Source organism: Magallana gigas, chromosome 1 (genome assembly GCF_963853765.1).
Source record: "Magallana gigas chromosome 1, xbMagGiga1.1, whole genome shotgun sequence".
NCBI lineage: Eukaryota > Metazoa > Mollusca > Bivalvia > Ostreida > Ostreidae > Magallana > Magallana gigas.
The window spans coordinates 53,619,357-53,638,487 of NC_088853.1; the positions used below are offsets into that span (position 1 = coordinate 53,619,357).

Here is a 19,131-nt window from a genome sequence, read left to right on the forward strand (position 1 = left end):
TGCGAATTTCAATCGCTGAAACTTTACTTATAGGTGTTCCTGCAATGTATTTTATGTTGCTGTTGATAAAACACACCAAGTTAATATTCAAAAGTAATAATTGCTTACCGTTAAATTCTTATCTGTCTTCGATTCGTTCTTCTCGCACTCTTGCAAATGCGCGTCTCTCAAGAAAGACTGTTTCAAATTATCCTTACTAGAGTGGGGTTACTGTAAATGAATATTATATAATAATTATTTTTAACCTGAAATATTTTATGTACATGTAATTTTCTCTTAAAACTTTATTTGCCAGCAAGAAAAAAAATATAACGATTAAAACTTAATTACAAACACATTATTTAAATAATACTTAGCCTACCTTTATGGATTATTCAGCTATAGTGGCGCGAAAAATTATGGACTGCTCCTAAGATTTTGACAATAAGGCGCGGAGAAGAATTATTCCTGTGGCTCCTTTTCTTCAGATTGGAATTGTCTACCGACTTTACACAATACATGGACTCTTCCATAGAGGGGGTTGCATTCCATGAAATCCGTATGTGTGGACTCAATAAGACTCTTTTAGGCAACTTTTTTCTTGTTGCCTACTAATTTTACTTTACAATGAAGCGCATTGAAGTGGTAAAAAGTTTTCCTTTGAATGGAATTTTCTAAACGAACGTCAATTGTTACAAAAGACACGCCCATTTCTTTTATAACGTCTAGAACAGTATTCGAAACAATACTTTCAGAACCGCTCATCTTCAAAAGAACACAAGCAGGAATTTCACACATGTGCACTCTACACAAAAACACACATTAAATCGCAATGCCGCGTGCCAAATCAATCCATGATCATCCTGTTCGGCAATACTTCGTAGAGAAGAGTAATCACCATAACAGATCAAACGAAGTAAAATTGTGGGGAGATGACATGATTAACAAGAATAACCAAGAAGGTGTTTCTGTTGTGGTGGAATGCGTAACAGTGGATACAGCACTATGTCCATTTAACTAAAGGTGAATATGCCATGACATTATATCACAGTAAATTATATTTCAAATTTAAAAGGTTCAGTAAAATTACTAACGAAGGCCATGAATAATAGATCTCTTGTTTCTCAGGTCAATAATTTCAATACATTCATTGGCATGTAATCTAAATTGATGAGCATCATATAGTAAAAGTATCACAACTTTAAATTATCGAATTATCAAACTACTATAATGTTTAAAGGGACTTTATCTTTTAATTCCACATTTGTAGTTTATACCTTTTAAAAGCATAACAGAGATACTATGCATTTTAATAGGTGTTCCAGTGTGCAAAGTTCCTGGTAGACAAAGAAAAAGTAGATTCCATATTGAATCCTCCGGTGCACATGGTACAGGACACATACTTAAATGCAACCCAAAACTATGATCGCCGTGAAGGGAATATTGAGGAAAGTAAGTCATATTGACTATGAATCAATATTAATTGCTATTTCAATGACTATTACTATAATCGTGTGTTGCCTGATTGAAAAAAAACCCTGGTTGTATCTTAAAAACTTAACCATTTTTCAAAATCTTCTTGACTACCACAATTCTTACGAAAAAGCCCAAATTATATGTTTAGTCAGTTATACAAAATATCCCAAAGATTCCGTATCTTTATCGATTTATTTAATACAACACGTCTGGAAACAGACACCAGTCTTTTTGTGGGACATTCTGTGAAAGCTGGAAAATTATACCAACAATAAATGAATTGTTCATATACCAAAATTATACATAGTTATCAAATCATCATATGATATCATACATATCAAAATTTTACATAAAGGAATTGAGTTTTACTGTTTATAGTCCTATATAAAAGGCCTAGAAAAACCTGCACTGAAAATAGCATGATACTAAAAATAGCGAGTTCGTTAATTGAAGATATAAACCAAAATTCTGTCTTATTACTGACACATTATGAAAATTAACACCAGCATAAACTACTTTTAATGTTTTAAACTTACATGGTTGCCTATTAAAATATCTCAGGATGAAAATTGTTGAACAGGCACGTAGCATCGATTTTGAAAGTGGGGGGGGGGGGCCAGACTCATCCAAAAAATCTTGACAAGCGAAAAAAAAAAAAAAAAAAAAGGAAAGTTTTAACTTTCCAAAAATCTTCGAAATCCTAATCCGGGGGGGGGGGGGGGGGGGGGGGGGCGAACTATATTACTTCAATTTCACTCCTCATTTCCTTAATTTTCATATCAATTTTTTACATACTCCAAAAAAAGTGGGGGGGGGGGGGCAACTCCATGATTATTTCTTTTTTAATATGTAAATTTAAAAAAAAATTGTTGCTGCGAGATAAAGTGGGGGGGGGGGGGGGGGGGGCCAGGCCCCCCGTGTCCCCCCCCCCCCCCCCCCCCCCCCCCGATGCTACGTGCCTGTTGAAGGGACTTGTGTCCGAAACTCGTGCTTAAAACACCGGAAGTATATAATAGAAAAACAAAAATCAGCATGGGGAGAAAATATAATTCTGGAAAAAATACAATGACACAACATTATAACTAAGTACACCATGAATTACCAAAATTGTAAATTCCATGTCCCCCGAGGTATGGTTTTAGACTTTAGGACTTAACTTGTCAAATAGTGTAAAAAATGTATATTATATTTAAAATCAATAAAAAATCTTCTCTACTCCCACACATTTGAAGGAAAGATTATGTAGATGATGAAGCCCAGTCTACCAAAATTATAAATTTCATGTCAAAAGGGGTTGGGAGGCTTTAAGGTGAGCCCAAAATAGTCATATAGTGTTTATGCATACAATTTATAATAATTTCCCTCGCGTCATGATTATGTACACCTGGAAACTCACTACCATAATTACCTTTGTCACTTTGAAGCATTAACATGGCCTAACATAGAACTTTTTTAAAACAGCCATTACATTGTTTTAAAAATAGTAAAAGCAACTTGATGTTTTTCAAAACATGTGTATGTGGTTGACGTGAAGAACACTAGATGTCATTTGTCCCTGGAAATGTTAGTTTGTCTATTCAAAAGCAGCAAACAAGACCTGAAATAACGAGGGAGAGAGAGAAAGAAAGATAAGAAATACAGGACAGAGATTGATGAAATAATCTGATCTCACATTGCGTGATAAACCCATATCAAGGAAATATACTTGGTCATGCACAACCCTTCTTCCTGTCTCCCATTATCCTCTGAGAAAAAGGGTGGTGGGTTAAACAGAGAGAGAGTCATAGATAGAGAGAGAGAGAGAGAGAAAATGCTGGGTATGTATGTTCATGAATTGATATACTTTTAAACAAACATATATATTTCATTAAAAAAGAGACGGCAAAAAAAAAAAAAAGAAAATATATGAAATAATCTTATGACATGGTACATGTATTACCTTCCACAAGGAATAAAACATACACACAGACTGTTAAACTGTACAACCTTCCAACATTTACTTCCGTTATATTTTATCTCTCCGAGCGACTTAGGTTCATACTCGAGTACGCACTCGAGTAGGTCATCACATGACCGGATGTTTACATCTACACGTGGTTTTCAACCGAACTAACAGCTGACTACTAGAGTTACACGAGTAGTGTACTGTCATGGTTACCTTAGGTGTGCTATATATTATTCTGGAGAATTTTTTGACGATGACCATGACATTGTACACTTTTGGAGTCTCAGAAATTCGACAATAGGGCATCTTATTGCCCAGAGTCAGTTTGCTTCCAGGCGACCATATTTGCCTCGGAAAACAGGGTTTGCCGAAGATATTATTATACCCCAGTTTAATTCATGCGACTTTAAATACCACTTTCGCCTAAGCAGAGAGATGTTCGAGGAAATCCTCGTTCACATTGGACACAGGCTAGCTTCAGATCACTGTGGAGGACTGGTCGAGACAGAACCTACCAAACAGCTGTTAATATTTGCGTGTTACATGGCTAACACCGAGTCCATGAGAGAAGTTAGCCTGTGCTTCAATGTTGGTCTTGCAACTGTGCATAGAATTATTGGGAGAACCTGCAGAATCATAATTGAGTGTCTTGCTAATGTATGTATAAAAGTAGAACTTACAAATTAATGTACCACTGTAATTTGAAATGTGATAACAACTATGTTAGCACTTTTTAATTACAATGAATACAGCTTATGTACAAAAAGCTTCGAAAGCAGAGTTCTGAAGTTAACATTATTCAAATTGTACACATTTACAAGAATTTAAAGTTTTTATTATCTTATTTAAATACCAGGTAATCAGATGGCCAAGTTCTGCTGAGCAACAAGTCATTGCTACAAGGTTTCAGCTGAACTACATGTTTCCTCACACAGTTGGTGTCCTTGACGGAACACATATTCGCCTATCTTCCTGCCCTGGAGGAGATCCCGATTACATAAACAGAAAATCGTTTCCCTCTATGCAGCTTCAGGTATTTGCTTTCTTTGAAAATTCTTTAAAAAATAGGATTTTTAAAAAATTAAATATATAAATAAAAATCGGTATTAATACGGAATTAATTCTGTAAAAAAAATTTATACAAGTTGCATATCAATGGGGATTTTGCAGGTTGTGTGCGACGACACCCTTCTTCTAACTAACATCTTCACTGGGTGGCCTGGAAGTACCCATGATGCAAGAGTATTGCGGAATTCCGAGCTGTTTACCAGAGCTGAAGCTGGCAGCTGTATTGACCCCGATAAACTCATCATAGGTGATAGTGCATATCCGCTAAAGCCATGGCTTGTAACCCCATTCAGGGATAATGGCAGACTGAATTTACAACAAAGACGCTTCAACCGTGTATTATCGTCAGGACGACAGGTTGTAGAGCGTTGTATAGGACATCTTAAAGGGCGATTTCGTCGTTTGAGAGAAATACCTGTTCATAAACCTGAAGATATTGTTTCTATCATAGTTTCAGGCACATCTTGCACAACCTGTGCATTATACACAAGGATGATGTCGAAAATTTCATTGAGGAAGATGGAAACGGTCATCCAAACAATTATCCAAACTTATTTAGAAATGATGTGAATGGGATTAACAGAAGACTACAAATTATGGCAGGACTACCATAAGTGTATTTGATGAAACAGTCTCTCTCAAACGCTGGAACTGACAGTTGCATTCATACCATTACTTTAAATTTTACAGTAAAAAATAACAATAAAATAACTAGAGCAAAGCTCGTTGCAAAGCAACGAGTGGGTCTTCCGTTAATGTCGGAAGTAAACCTGGAAGTTCCTGTAAGAAGCAGAGCTGTTAAACCAATAACAAGAGTAACTAGACACGATCTCGTTGCGAGCAACGAGGAGGTCTTCCGTCCGATTTTTAGAAGAAAATATGACATCATCAACTATGATTTTGACAACAAAACATGATATTGAAAAAGGAGTGAACTACTAATGCTTTATTGTATCGCTTTTTATAAGTTCTATTACATTGCTTTTTAAAATACTTGCATTTCTTCCAATGAAGATTGAAAAGATTAAACTTGTTGACATCTGGTCCCAAAAAACCCTAATTGGGTAACGCAAGAGAAAATCATTATATTTTTAGGATATATAAACGTATTATACCTAATCTAGCTTTAATAACCTTTAACAAGATGGCTCTCATTAAAGGACTATAGATAAATTTTTTTAGAGCCCTTTGATCCCCTAATTTAAGGGACCTTTCATTTAATATCAAGAAAAAAGTTTCCTGATATTAAATGAAAGGTCATTTAATTCTGAACACATTTTGTCAACAAGTGTTTAAAAATTCGTTACCGTTCTGGAGATACATGAGAAAGAAGTTTTAAGGGGCTGATTCTTTATCTCCTGATAGGGACCGTTTACGAAAATTTGAAGGTTGCATATTGTTAAGAAAATCATTTTGAACAATTTTTTTTTGTATTGCATTTCAAAATATTTTTCCTTTCTGAGATATGGGTGATCGAAATTTTGGATTTTTGGCCCCTAAAAACCCATAATTAAGTAACACATGATAAAATCATTACATTGCTTGAATACATAACTGTGAGATAAACATATTTACTTCTATAACCTTTCACAAAATAACTCTCAGAAAAGGGCTACAGATTAAAGACTTATAGCCCTTTGGTCCCCTTATTTGAGGGGCCAGCCCCTTTTTTCTTGATATTAAATGACAGGTCATTTAATTCTAAACAAATTTTGTTCAACAAATGTTTAGAAAACCGATACCGTTCTGGAGATATATGAGAAAGAAGGTTTTAGGGGCCGATCCCTTATCTCCTTTAGGGGCCGTTTAACGAAATTTTGAAGGTTGCATATTGTTTAAAACATTAATTTAAACAACTTTTCTTCTGTATTGCATTACAAAATATTTTTCCTTTCTGAGATATGGGGGACAGAAATTTTGGACTTTTGGCCCCTAAAAACCCTTCATTAAGTAACACATAATAAAATCATTACATTGCTTGGATACATAACTGTGAGATAAACATATTTGCTTCTATAACCTTTCACATAATATGTTACAGTAAAGGGCTACAGATTAAAGACTTTAGAGCTCTTTGGTCCCCTAATTTTAGGGGCCAGCCCCTTTGTCTTGATTTTAAATGAAGGGTTATTTAATTCGAAACAATTTTTGTTCAACAAGTGTTCAGAAAATCGTTACCGTTCTGGAGATATATTAGAAAGAAGGTTTTAGGGGCCGATCCCTTATCTCCTTATTGGGGCCGTTTAACGAAAATTTAAACGTTGCATATTGTAAAGAACATTAATTTGAACAACTTCTCCTCTGTATTGCATTTCTATATATTTTTCCTTTCTGAGATATGGGTGATCGAAATTTGGGACTTTCGGCCCCTAAAAACCCTTAATTACGTAACACATGAGAAAATCATTACATTGCTTGGATACATTACTGTAAGATAAACACATTTGCTTTTATAATATTTTACAAAATATCTCTCAGTAAAGGGCTATAGATAAAAGACTTTCGAGCCCTTTGGATCCCTTATTTAAGGGGCCAGCCCCTTTTTTCTTGATATCAAATAAAAGGTCACTGAATTCTAAACAAATTTTGTTCATTAAGTGTTCAGAAATCTGTTACCGTTCTGGAGATATATGAGAAAGAAGGTTTTAGGGGCCGATCCCTTATCTCCTTATAGGGGCCCTTTAACGAAATTTTGAAGGTTGCATATTGTTAAGAACATCATTTTGAACAACTTTTCTTCTATGCTGCATTTCAAAATATTTTTCCTTTTTACGTAATCTCTTTTTTATGGTATCAAATGAAAGGTCATTTGATTATAAAGACATTTTGTTCAACAAGTGTTCAGAAATCCGTTACCATTCTTGAGATATCAGAGAAAGAATGTTTTAGGGGCAGGTCCCTTATCTCCTTATTGGGGCCGCTGAACCAAATTTTTTAGGCTGCATGTTGTTAAGGACATCATTTTGAGCATCTTTTCTTTTATACTGCATTTCAAAATATTTTTCCGTTTTGAGATATAGGTGGTCAAAGTTTTGGACTTCTGACCCCTAAAAACCCCTAATTACGTAACATATGAGAAAATCGTTACACTGCTTGGCTTCATATTGGTAAGATAAACATATTTGCTTCTATAATTTATTACAAAATATCCCTCGGTAAAGAGTTATGGGTAAAAGACTTTAGAGCCCTTTTGGTCCCTTATTTGAGGGGCCAGCCCCTTTTTCTTGATATCAGCAGAAAGGTCTTGTAAATATAAACTTTTTTTACATTACATGTTTTAACAAAATATTTTTCAGAAAAGAGATAAAGAGAGAAAAGCACAAAAAATTACGACGCTTTTTTAATGTCAATTTTCGAGCCATAGCGAGCTTTGGCGCCAGTAGTGCTAAACATACAAAACAACAATCATGCAAAACTTCAATCTTTTGTTTACCAACCGTAGAAATTTGAGCTCAAAATCTCTTATAGTTTAGGAGAACGGCCGCAGACAAAATACCCATATAAAAAATAGAAAAATCTCAATATCTCCAAAACGGATGTGACGTCATCAGTGCAAAAAATTTCCTATCAACTTCAGACCACTATCTATCACATCTGAAAATTTGATGGAGATCGGTTGAGCCGTTTCTGAGAAATCGCGTGCACAAAAATGGGAAGAAAAAAAAAGAATAAAAACTAGACACGATCTCGTTGCGAGCAACGAGGAGGTCATCCGTCTGATTTTAGAAATTGAGATTTATGATCGATCTTGATTTTGCTATTTAACAGCTATACATGATTTAAAACAGGAAAAGAGGATCTTCATTTTAGGTGCCTGATACTATTTTGTTTCAGGTGTAAGAGTTTTGTCCAACAAGTGTTTAGAAATTCGTCACCGTTCTTAGGATATCCCAGAAAGAATATTTTAGGGGCCGGACCTTATCTCCTTATTGGGGCCGCTGAAAAAAAATTGTAAGGTTGCATGTTATTAGGGACATTATTTTGAGCATCTTTTCTTTTATACTGCATTACAAAATATTTTTTCTTTTTGAGATAAGGGTGATCAAATTTTTTGACTTTTGGCCCCTAAAAACCCTTAATTATGTAACACATGATAAAATCATAACATTGCTTGAATACAGAATTATAAGATAAACACATTTGCTTCTATAATATTTCACAAAATATCTCTCAGTAAAGGGCTACAGATTAAAGATTTTAGAGTCCTTTGGTCCCCTAATTTGAGGGGCCAGCCCCTTTTTCTTGCTTTCAAATAAAAGGTCATTTAATTCTACACAAATTTTGTTCAACAAGTGTTTAGAAATTCGTTACCGTTTTGGAGATATATGAGAAAGAAGGTTTTAGGGGCCGGTCCCTTATCTTCTTTTAGGGGCCGTTCAACGAAATTTTGACGGTTGCAATTTGTTGAGAACATCATTTTGAACAACTTTTCTTTCATATTGCATTACAAAATATTTTTCCTTTCTGAGATATGGGTGATCAAATTTTTTAACTTTTGGCCCCTAAAAACCCTTAATTACGTAACACATGATAAAATCATTACATTGCTTGAATACAGAACTATAAGATAAACACATTTGCTTCTATAATATTTCATAAAATATCTCTCAGTAAAGGGCTACAGATTAAAGATTTTAGAGTCCTTTGGTCCCCTAATTTGAGGGGCCAGCCCCTTTTTCTTGATTTCAAATAAAAGGTCATTTAATTCTACACAAATCTTGTTCAACAAGTGTTTAGAAATTCGTTACCGTTTTGGAGATATATGAGAAAGAAGGTTTTAGGGGCCGGTCCCTTTTCTCCTTTTAGGGGCCGTTTAACGAAATTTTGACGGTTGCATTTTGTTGAGAATATCATTTTGAACAACTTTTCTTCTGTACTGCATTACAAAATATTTTTCCTTTGTGAGATATTGGTGATCGAAATTTTGGACTTTCGGCCCCTAAAAACCCTTAATTACGTAACACATGATAAAATCATTATATTGCTTGAATACATAACTGTGAGATAAACATATTTGCTTCTATAATCTATTACAAAATATCCCTCGGTGAAGAGCTATGGGTAAAAGACTTTAGAGCCTTCTAGGTCCCTAATTTTAGGGGCCAGCCCCTTTTTCCTGATATCAGCCGAAAGGTCTTGTAAATATAAGCCTTTTTTACATTACATGTCTTAATAAAATATTTTCCAGAAAAAAGATAAAGAGAGAAAAGCACAAAAATTTACAACGCTTTTTTAATGTCAATTTTCGAGCCCTAGCGAGCTTTGGCGCCAGAAGTGCTAAACTTACAAAACAACAACCATGCAAAACTTCAATCTTTCCTTTACCAACCGTAGAAATTTGAGCTTAATATCTCTTATACTTTAGGAGAACGATAGAAGACAAAATACCCATATAAAAATTAGAAAAATCTCAATATCTCAAAAACGGATGTGACGTCATCAACACAAAAAAAATTTAATCAGGTTCAGACCAATATCTATCATATCTGAAACTTTCATTGAGATCGGCCGAGCCGTTTCTGAGAAATCGCGTGCACAAAAATAGGAAGAAAAAAAATAATAATAATAAGAATAGGGAAAAAGAAACAAAGCAATAACAATAAGGTCTTCCGTTGGAAACGGAAGACCTTAACTAAAATGTAAAAGATAAAATCGAATTATTCCTGGTACGACTTAACAAATTACGAATGATTTTAAGTACGACTTAACAAACATCTTCCGATTTCAAGAACGACTTAACAAAAAAAATCCGAATGTGTTCAAATACGACTTAACAATTATTTTTAATACGAGTTATTTTTTCTTTAAACCTCATGCTATTTTTTAAACCAAGGACGCGGAATCAAAATTTCCGGAAAAATCAATTTTTAAACCCCGATATCTCTGTAATGCATCGTCCGATTTTAAAACGGGTTTCGGTTTTAAATTAAACTTAATAAAAGCTTCTTTGCTGCTTTATGATTAATATCAAATTATTGGTCAGAAAAGAGTTATTATGAAAAGACTTAGTAGCCCTTCTGGCCCTTAATTTGAGGGGTCAGCCCCTTGTTCTTGATATCAAATAAAAGGTCTCGCTAATATAAACATATTTTGTTCTACAAGTGTTCATGAATTGTAAACCATTCTCGAGATATCTGTACAAATGCGTTTTAGGGGCCGACCCTTTAACTCCTTACCGGGGCCACTAACAACAAAATTTTTGGTATCATATTGTTAAGAACATTATTTTGAAGAACTTTTGTTCTACGTTGCTTTTAAGAATATTTCTCCTTTTTCAGATATTAATGATTAGAGTTTTGAGTTCTGGCCCCTTGAAACCCCTAACTACGTAATATATGACTTAGGTATGGTAATGTATAGTTGAACAGCTGTACAATGAACATTTTTGCTACTATAATTAATAACAAAATATTGTTCAGTAAAGAGTTATTGTAAGAAGACATTAGAGCCCTTTTGGCCCCTTATTTGAGGGGCCAGCCCCTTTTTCTTAACATCAAATGAAAGGTCTTGTAAATATAAACATATTTTGTTTAACAAGTGTCCACAAAATGTTTACCGTTCTTGATATATCTGTACAAATGTGTTTTAGGGGCCGACCCTTTAACTCCTAAATTGGGTCATAAACAAAAACATTTAAGGTAGCATATTGTACAAAACATTATTTGGAACAAATTTTGTTCTACATTGCTTTTCAAAATATTTCTCCTTTTTCAGATATTAATGATCAAAGTTTTGAACTTCTGGCCCCTTGAAACCCCTAATAACGTACTATTTGACTTAAGTATAGCACTGTCTAGATGAACAGCTGTACAGTTAACATTTTTGCTTCTATAATTGATAACAAATTATTGTTCACTAAAAGGTTATTGCAAATAGACTTTAGAGCCCTCTTGGCCCCTAATTTGAGGGGCCAGCCCCTTTTTCTTGATATCAAATAAAAGCCCTTGCAAATTGAAACAGCTTTTGCATTACATGTTTTAACAAAATATTTATATGTCAAAAGATATTACGGAAAATGTGCGAAAATTTTGTGAAAAAATTTGGTGCTATTTTCAGGTTCAGGCGAGCTTCTAGGCCTTGCACATTTTTCGCAATTGGAAGCATGGAGGGAAATCTACAGACATTCATCTACAATCCCTGCAAATTTCAAGCTTTTATCATGATTAGTTTCAGAGGAGATGCGTGGACAAAATTACCCTTAAATATTTTACAAAATCGTCCAAATCTGAAACCGGAAGTGACGTAATCATTTGAAATTTTAATAATCTGTAGCGACATTGATGCTTTATAACTCCTAAAAATTTAGTGTAAATCTGTTGAATAGTTTCTGAGAAATAACGATCCAAAAAAGTCAGAAAAAGAAAAAAAAGTATAACTAGAGCAAAGCCCGTTGCAAAGCAACGAGTGGGTCTTCCTATAATGTTGGAAGTTCCTGTAAGAAGCAAAGCTGTTAAACCAATATCAAGAGTAACTAAAATAAGATGAAAAAAATCAAATTATTCCTGGTATGACTTAACAAAACCTGAATGATTTTAAGTACGATTTTACAAAAGCCTTTTTGATTTCAAGAACGACTTAACAAAAAATTCCAAATGTGTTTAAGTACGACTTAACAATCATTTTTGGTACGGGTTAATTTTACTCTAAACATAACGCTATTTTTTAAACCAAGGATGCGGAAACAAAATTTCCGGATAAATCAATTTTTAAACCCCGATATCTCTGTAATGCATCGTCTGATTTTAAAACGGATTTCAGTTTTTAATTAAGCTTAATAAAAGCTGCTTTGTTGCTTTATAATAAATATCAAATTATTGGTCAGAAAAGAGTTATCATAAAAAGACTTAGTAGCCCTTGTACCCCCTAATTTGTGGGGCCAGCCCCTTTTTCTTAATATCAAATAAAAGGTCTCGCTAATATAAACATATTTTGTTCTACAAGTGTTCATGAATTGTAAACCGTTCTCGAGATGTCCGTACAAATGCGTTTAGGGGCCGATCCGTTAAACCCTTACCGGGGCCACTTACAACAAAATCTTTGGTATCATATTGTTAAGAACATTATTTTGAAGAACTTTTGTTCGACATTGCTTTAAAAAATATTTCTCCTTTTTCAGATATTAATGATCAGAGTTTTGAGTTCTGGCCCCTTGAAACCCCTAATTACGTAATATATGACTTAGGTATGGTAATGTATAGATGAACAGCTGTACAACATTTTTGCTTCTATAATTAATAACAAAATATTGTTCAGTAAAGAGTTATTGTAAGAAGATGTTAGAGCCCTCTTGACCCCTAATTCGAGGGGCCAGCTCGAAGTTCTTGACATCAAATGAAAGGTCTTGTAAATATAAACATATTTTGTTTAACAAGTGTTCACAAAATGTTTACCGTTCTTCAGATATCTTTACAAATGTGTTTTAGGGGCCGACCCTTTTACTCCTAAATGGGGTCATAAACAAAAAAAATTAAGGTAGCATATTGTACAAAACATTATTTTGAACAACTTTTGTCCTACATTGCTTTTCAAAATATTTCTCCTTTTTCCGATATGAATGATCAAAGTTTTGAACTTCTGGCCCCTTGAAACCCCTAATTACGTAATACATGACTTAGGTATGGCACTGTGTAGCTAAACAGCTGTACAATGAACATTTTTGCTCCTATAATTGATAACAAATTTTTGTTCACTAAAGTTATTGCAAATATACTTTAGAGCCCCCTTGGCCCCTAATTTGAGGGGCCAGCCCCCTTTTCTTGATGTCAAAGGAAAGCTTGTGAAATTTGAAACAACTTTTGCATTACATGTTTTGACAAAATATTCATACATCAAAAGGTATAACAGAAAATGTGCAAATATTTCGTGAAAAAATTTGGTGCTAATTTTCAGGTTCAGGCGAGCTTTAAGGCCTTGAGCAATTTTCATAATTGGAAGCATGGGGGTACATCTACAGACATTAATCTACAATCCCTGAAAATTTCAAGCTTCTATCTCGATAAGTTTTGGAGGAGATGCGTGGACAAAATGACCCTTAAAAATTTATAAAATCGTCTATATCTGAAACCGGAAGTGACGTCAATAATTTTTTTTACTAAAAACATTTATCCCCTCCGATGTCCTTTAAGTCTGGAAAATTTTGTGCAAATCGGGCAAATAGTTTTCGAGAAATAAAGCTTTAAAGAAGGCAGAAAAAGAATGTTAAGAATAATAATAATAGAAAGAAACAGTAGAAAAACAAGAGGGTCTTCCGTTGGAAACGGAAGACCCTAATAATAAAGAAAAAGAAACCGTAGAATAACAGAAGGGTTTTCCGTTGAAAACGGAAAACCCTAATGAATATTGTTTACGTTTTCATTTTCCAAAACAACAATAAAACAACAAACAATATTTATGTTTTCATAACAATCAAAAAATATGTGAGCTTATGCTCATTACCAATACCCCTGCTATGATGTAAATACAAAATAAACAACCAAAGTCAAAATTAACATGAAATTGAGGTCAGATTTGTTCCATTCCCACCATATGGCTGTCCGTTTCAAAATTTCAAAACTCTGCAATGGGTACTTGGTGAAAAAACTATGACAAAAATTTGTTCGAAAATTCAATTGTGAAAATAAACAGTCATAAGTTAATAAGAAGCCATCATATTTGATATATCTGATTACACTGCAACGAAAAGTTTGTTACGGACAGAAAAGCAGACGTGTAAAAAAGTAAATCACTCTCCTTCGGAGCAAGGTAAAAAAACGAACTGAACAAAAAATAGAATGTATTTTCCATCTGGAAAATATAATGATCATAGATCATTTTCTAAAACAAAACCATCTACTACTGAAATAAAAACATAAATAGGAACATTTGGCAAACATAAAAAAACAAATATTTGTATGACAAAATTGAATGATATACCTTATTGATGACTGAGAATTAAACAAACAATAATGCTGATTTCAATTCATATTTGACATCCTGGAAAATAATTACCATGTCTTAAGCCATTTCATAAAACAAAACAGTCCACCATTGAATTGCAAAATACAAATTAGAGATACAATGAGCAAACTCAACAATGATACCACCCCCTTAGAAAATATATTAATTCAATAATTTCTCTTTTAGAAAGTAATGGAAGTTCCATTTTTCTTAGTGACCTTCAACTGGCAAAAATGACCAAAGTTCACAATCAATACTTATTTACAGATCACAAGAATTCTCAGTGTCAACTTTAGCTTCAGATCCAATCAATTCCATTACAAGGTATAAACTAGAAAGGAATTATGCATTTTTCTTAAAAATGACATAACCGATCTTTATGTAAAATAGGAACATCCAATGTTTCTTCATAAGAGAGATATGGACCAGACACGATTGCACAGACAGACAGATGGACAAGGTGATTCCTAAATACCATCTGAAACTTTGTTTGCGAGGAGTATAAATATAAACCATTCATTAAATATACAAAACATATGCTTGGCAACATTGAATGAATATTCCTTAAAAGAAAAACTTCCAAGAAGCTTTCATTTTTTTCCATCAAGAAAAATTCACAAAAATGATGGACAAAGTCTGATGTCATATTATAAAACAAAAGAATTCACTATTGAACTAAAAAATATGAATTTGATCCTTTGACAAACATTAAATAATACAAAATTTGCTGGGCAAAATGGCATTAACGCAGATTTAATTTCTTTTTCCTAGCAAGTCCAGTAGCTTGTCAAAGCGATTCATCTTTGCCTCATGTTGTTTTCGCATTTCTTGGATCATTTCATCGCCTTGTGCAGTTAATTTGTCAACAACATTTGCCAACTTTGCTTTTTTGGAATTTTTGAACTCTAATTCATGATCACCAGTTACACTTGTTGATGGTTTTCTTTTACCAGTATTCTGATGTGCAGATGTGGATGCAGAACAAGCAGGTGCTCCTTGACCATGTTCACCAGAACTTTCTTCTGACTGTGAACTGTTCAGTGTCCCCTTTACACTGTCATATGTTACCTTAGCAGTTGTTGAAGCTCTATTTCAATACAGTAAATTAAATTCTTCAAAATACTTCCATGTAGTTTTCTTGTTTCCCGTTTTGTGATTATCATCAACTACTTTTTTGTAGGTTTTCTTCAAATTTTTCCACTTGTTTTTAACTTGGTTGCAAGTAACAGGGACTTTGTGGTTATTTAATGTTTTTGTTATCCGATTCCACAAAACATCATGGTTTTTAACTTGTTCAAACTCTTCGTCCATGTCAGATCTGATGGAGATCAATTCTTTCTCTTCACACTCCTTCCAAATATGAACCTACCGAAAAATATAAAACTTATCACTAACATAACTCAAGGAAATGATTTACTTGAAGAATGCTGTATCCCAATTTATGTGTTTAAGGTGCATGGTCTTATTGTTTCATTATAACTGTATCAAATAATTTTCTATCGAAACAAATTATCTTAGACAGTTATAGACGTTTGCCTATTTACACCAGCAGAATTGGTGTCCCTTCAAAGTGTTAGAAATATTCAAAGTAAATACAATAATTTCTATGGGCATCCTAAAAAAAAACAAAAAAAAAACCCCAAACTGCATAATGGGAATGTTTAGAAAAGGAAACCGTTTAGTTTCATCACCCAAATTATTAGATTTATTGAAATCTGCATGTTATGCATCGATTGTAAACAATTAAACTTCAGAAATATTAGTGAACAAAATGTTCACAGTTTTTTTTTTTTTTGATGCGCTAAAACATTATGACCTTTATCTATAGCAATTTCATAGTTTTAATACCATTATAGCCACCTCAGCCTCAGGGGCGAATTTCAATATGAGGCGAAATAACATGATACCCTTTTGTGTCATTTGTTTTTAAGTCAAATTTTGTAAATAATTTTTTTTTATCTAAATATCACTAAATTTTGATGAGAAAACTATTGCAAAGTCTATTTTTTTTATACAAATTACTAGCATAACCATCATTTAAAAGCAGTCATAAAATTTGATGTAAAATCAGACCATGCAGCTTTAAGAATCAAATTGGTTGAATTAAATTATGAATCATTTTCTCATTAACATGACTGTACATTTTATTAAGTTAAACATGTATTTATTCATTCAGTGTCAGTAGGAATTATACAAGTAATATGGAATGCATGGTTATTTCATTACCTTTTCAGGTCCGTTTACTGGGGAAGAGCAACTACTGCTACTTGTACTTGGTCTACTTGTGTCACTTGACGTTGTACTTGGTCTACTTGTGTCACTTGACGTTGTGTTAATAACCGCAGCTTTATATACCTGCTCCTTAAGATTTGGGTCTATAATGTGAAGAAATATTTATGTAAAAATAATGAAGTATAGATACTAGTCTATAGTCTGTCCCAAGATATTTATGCAGCACATTTTGGACGATTTTTATTAAAAATACAAATACCTGTGAAAGAAGTGCAATTGAAATAGTTGAAAGGGATATTTTCCAATTATTTCATTGACACTCTATCATCTTTCACTCGGAAAAATTCACAGGAACGAAAACACATTCCTTACAGAGATTTATAATGGGGAATGTTTACATCTTTTCTCCATTCGGAATACATCCGCAATTTTTCAACGTTATCATCCGGGCTTGCTGCAATAAATAATCTCCGTAGACATCACACTTTTAAGCATTGGATTGAAACCTGATAAGCTAACAGGGGCGATTCAATTGAGAAATCTTGGAAATTTTTCATACTTTCGAATGAACATCGTTTGAATTCTGAGGTATTTATAATTATCAAGCAATTAAGCCAAATGTGAATCCAGGATATCTTGGGACAGAGTATAGAGCAATTTTCTTTTCATTAACAATTCAGATTGTGAATTAATTGAAAGCTAAAAAAGATTCGTTTTTATTGTTTTACACAACGTTATGAAAGCAAAGGCATATAAATACATTTATAGTACTTATGCAACATAAATTAATCAGATATTTATATTTTCTATGTCTCAGAAATAAACCAAATTCATTTTTCAAGTCATTTTTGGTATAAACACAGTCAAAACATAATTAAATCCTATATAAGGCATTTTGGTCTTTAATTTATTTGATTACATTTTGACTATGTTTATCTTAAAAAAAACTTGAAAAATGTTCCAGATTACAATTTTAGCAAAAAGTCCCACTAATGTAAATCAAGAAATGTTACCGCAGTTAGGGTTGTTCACCATCTCGTACAAGTCTCTTGATAAGACTGCTTGCAATTGCTCTGTACCTCTATAGAGTGTTATGTGTACCCTACAATACATTTAACATATTTTAATCTACTAAACTGTCAAGTTGTCAACATCAATAATCTGGTTCTGTGATAGTTGGTACATTGAATATGTTAAAAGCAAAATTAACCCTAATTTAATGCTTTCAAAACTTTTATTCAAGGTGGCCAAAAGAAATTTCTGTCATATATTCAGTATTAACTTCAAATCATTTATGCATAAATGTTCCAAGATGACAAATTTTCTGAGTAGAAATCCCACCCTGTTCAAGATAGTGCGCAGGTCGATTAAAATGTACGCATAATAACGAAAAATATTCTACATATTCAATATAATAAAAGATAAATGCGACAAATAAAAACTTACACATCTGCATTTGCACTTTCCGACGCCATCTTAGAACTCGAGTGATTCTACAGCGTGCTTGGGTTTTAGAAGGTAGAGTTCATTAGGTCAGATGACGTAATTCGGGTTGAAACTACCGGTGTTCGGTTGCAACTCTAGTAACTTATAGTACGTACTCGAGTATGAACCGAAGTCGCCCTTACATTATGTCCGGATTTCACCGAGACATAAAACAGTTATCTGCTAATTCGGCCTATTATATCAATGATTTCAGCAACCATGTCAGGACCAAAATGCTTTTTATAGTCAGTATCAGTTGGTCTCTCATTCGATATTTTTGGAATTAGTTCTGTTTTCTCTTGCGGAATGCGGCACTGTCTCCATCTGTAGTCAAATGGCTAATGAGGGTAGGTCTGTAAGTAATTTATGACAGATTTCCTCGGTGGTGAAGTGTTCACAGCCGATGGGTGTACCGTTGCTGTCTCAGCCGTTGCTGAGAATTTTCCTGAATGATAGTGCATTTGCTGTTATAAGTACGCTTACGACAAACGCGGGCATGTTAAGGCTTCCCGATGCGATGTGTAGAAAGTCACTTGTCTGTACTTCATACGATATGACGTCATAATTAACTTTGACGTCACGATCTGCATTCCTGTCGATAGTTCTCAGGGAATGTATCTTAACGTTAAAAGTGAATTATATCAAACCAGTATAATACCGCATGTTTCCTTTATATAGATGCTGCAGTTAATGCTAGACGTACAGAATTCATTCATATTAAAAACCAGTATCAAATAATCGGCAGTTTTAAAGCTTCGTTTTAAGTAAAAGACTATTTATAAACTAGTGGTTTGGAGACTCTCCCTGCTACGTGAAAACAACTGAATGAAGAAATTTTAATGCATGTAAAACCAGCTCGGCGCAGGTGAAAGATCATCACAATTTTAGAATATTTTACGTAAAATTGGTAGAGAATATAAGTACCAATGTGAATCGTGCTGCGGAAACCTACGGATTTACCCCAATTTTTTGTAAATCGCTTTTGATTAGTAAAAATGTGCATTATTTTG

The 19,131-nt window shown here is 33.6% G+C and overlaps 2 protein-coding genes across 2 annotated transcripts; one reads left to right on the forward strand and one right to left on the reverse strand.

The window, feature by feature from the left end:
• The first annotated feature begins 3,497 nt into the window (after nt 1–3,497).
• Nucleotides 3,498–5,118, forward strand: LOC117686429 (uncharacterized). Its single transcript, XM_034461294.2, is given in 4 exon segments — nt 3,498–4,057; nt 4,257–4,433; nt 4,571–4,925; nt 4,928–5,118. Coding segments are annotated over 4 exon segments (909 nt in total). The 5' UTR covers nt 3,498–3,835; the 3' UTR covers nt 5,083–5,118.
• A 10,097-nt stretch (nt 5,119–15,215) lies between these two features.
• LOC117686007 (uncharacterized) lies at nt 15,216–18,217 on the reverse strand. Its single transcript, XM_066079681.1, has 4 exons — nt 18,083–18,217; nt 17,650–17,738; nt 16,631–16,779; nt 15,216–15,769 (listed from the first exon to the last, which is right to left on the reverse strand). The coding sequence occupies exons 1-4, from the start codon at nt 18,109–18,111 to the stop codon at nt 15,497–15,499; spliced, it is 540 nt and encodes a 179-aa protein (XP_065935753.1). The 5' UTR covers nt 18,112–18,217; the 3' UTR covers nt 15,216–15,496.
• Between the last annotated feature and the right edge of the window lie 914 nt (nt 18,218–19,131).

Coding starts and splice junctions, on each gene's coding strand:
- LOC117686007 (XM_066079681.1), bottom strand. CDS start 18,111: ATGGCGTCGGAAAGTGCAAATGCAGATGT. Junction 17,739..18,082: donor GAAAGTGCAAATGCAGATGT/GTAAGTTTTTAT, acceptor AATGTATTGTAG/GGTACACATAACACTCTATA. Junction 16,780..17,649: donor GGTGAACAACCCTAACTGCG/GTAACATTTCTT, acceptor TTCACATTATAG/ACCCAAATCTTAAGGAGCAG.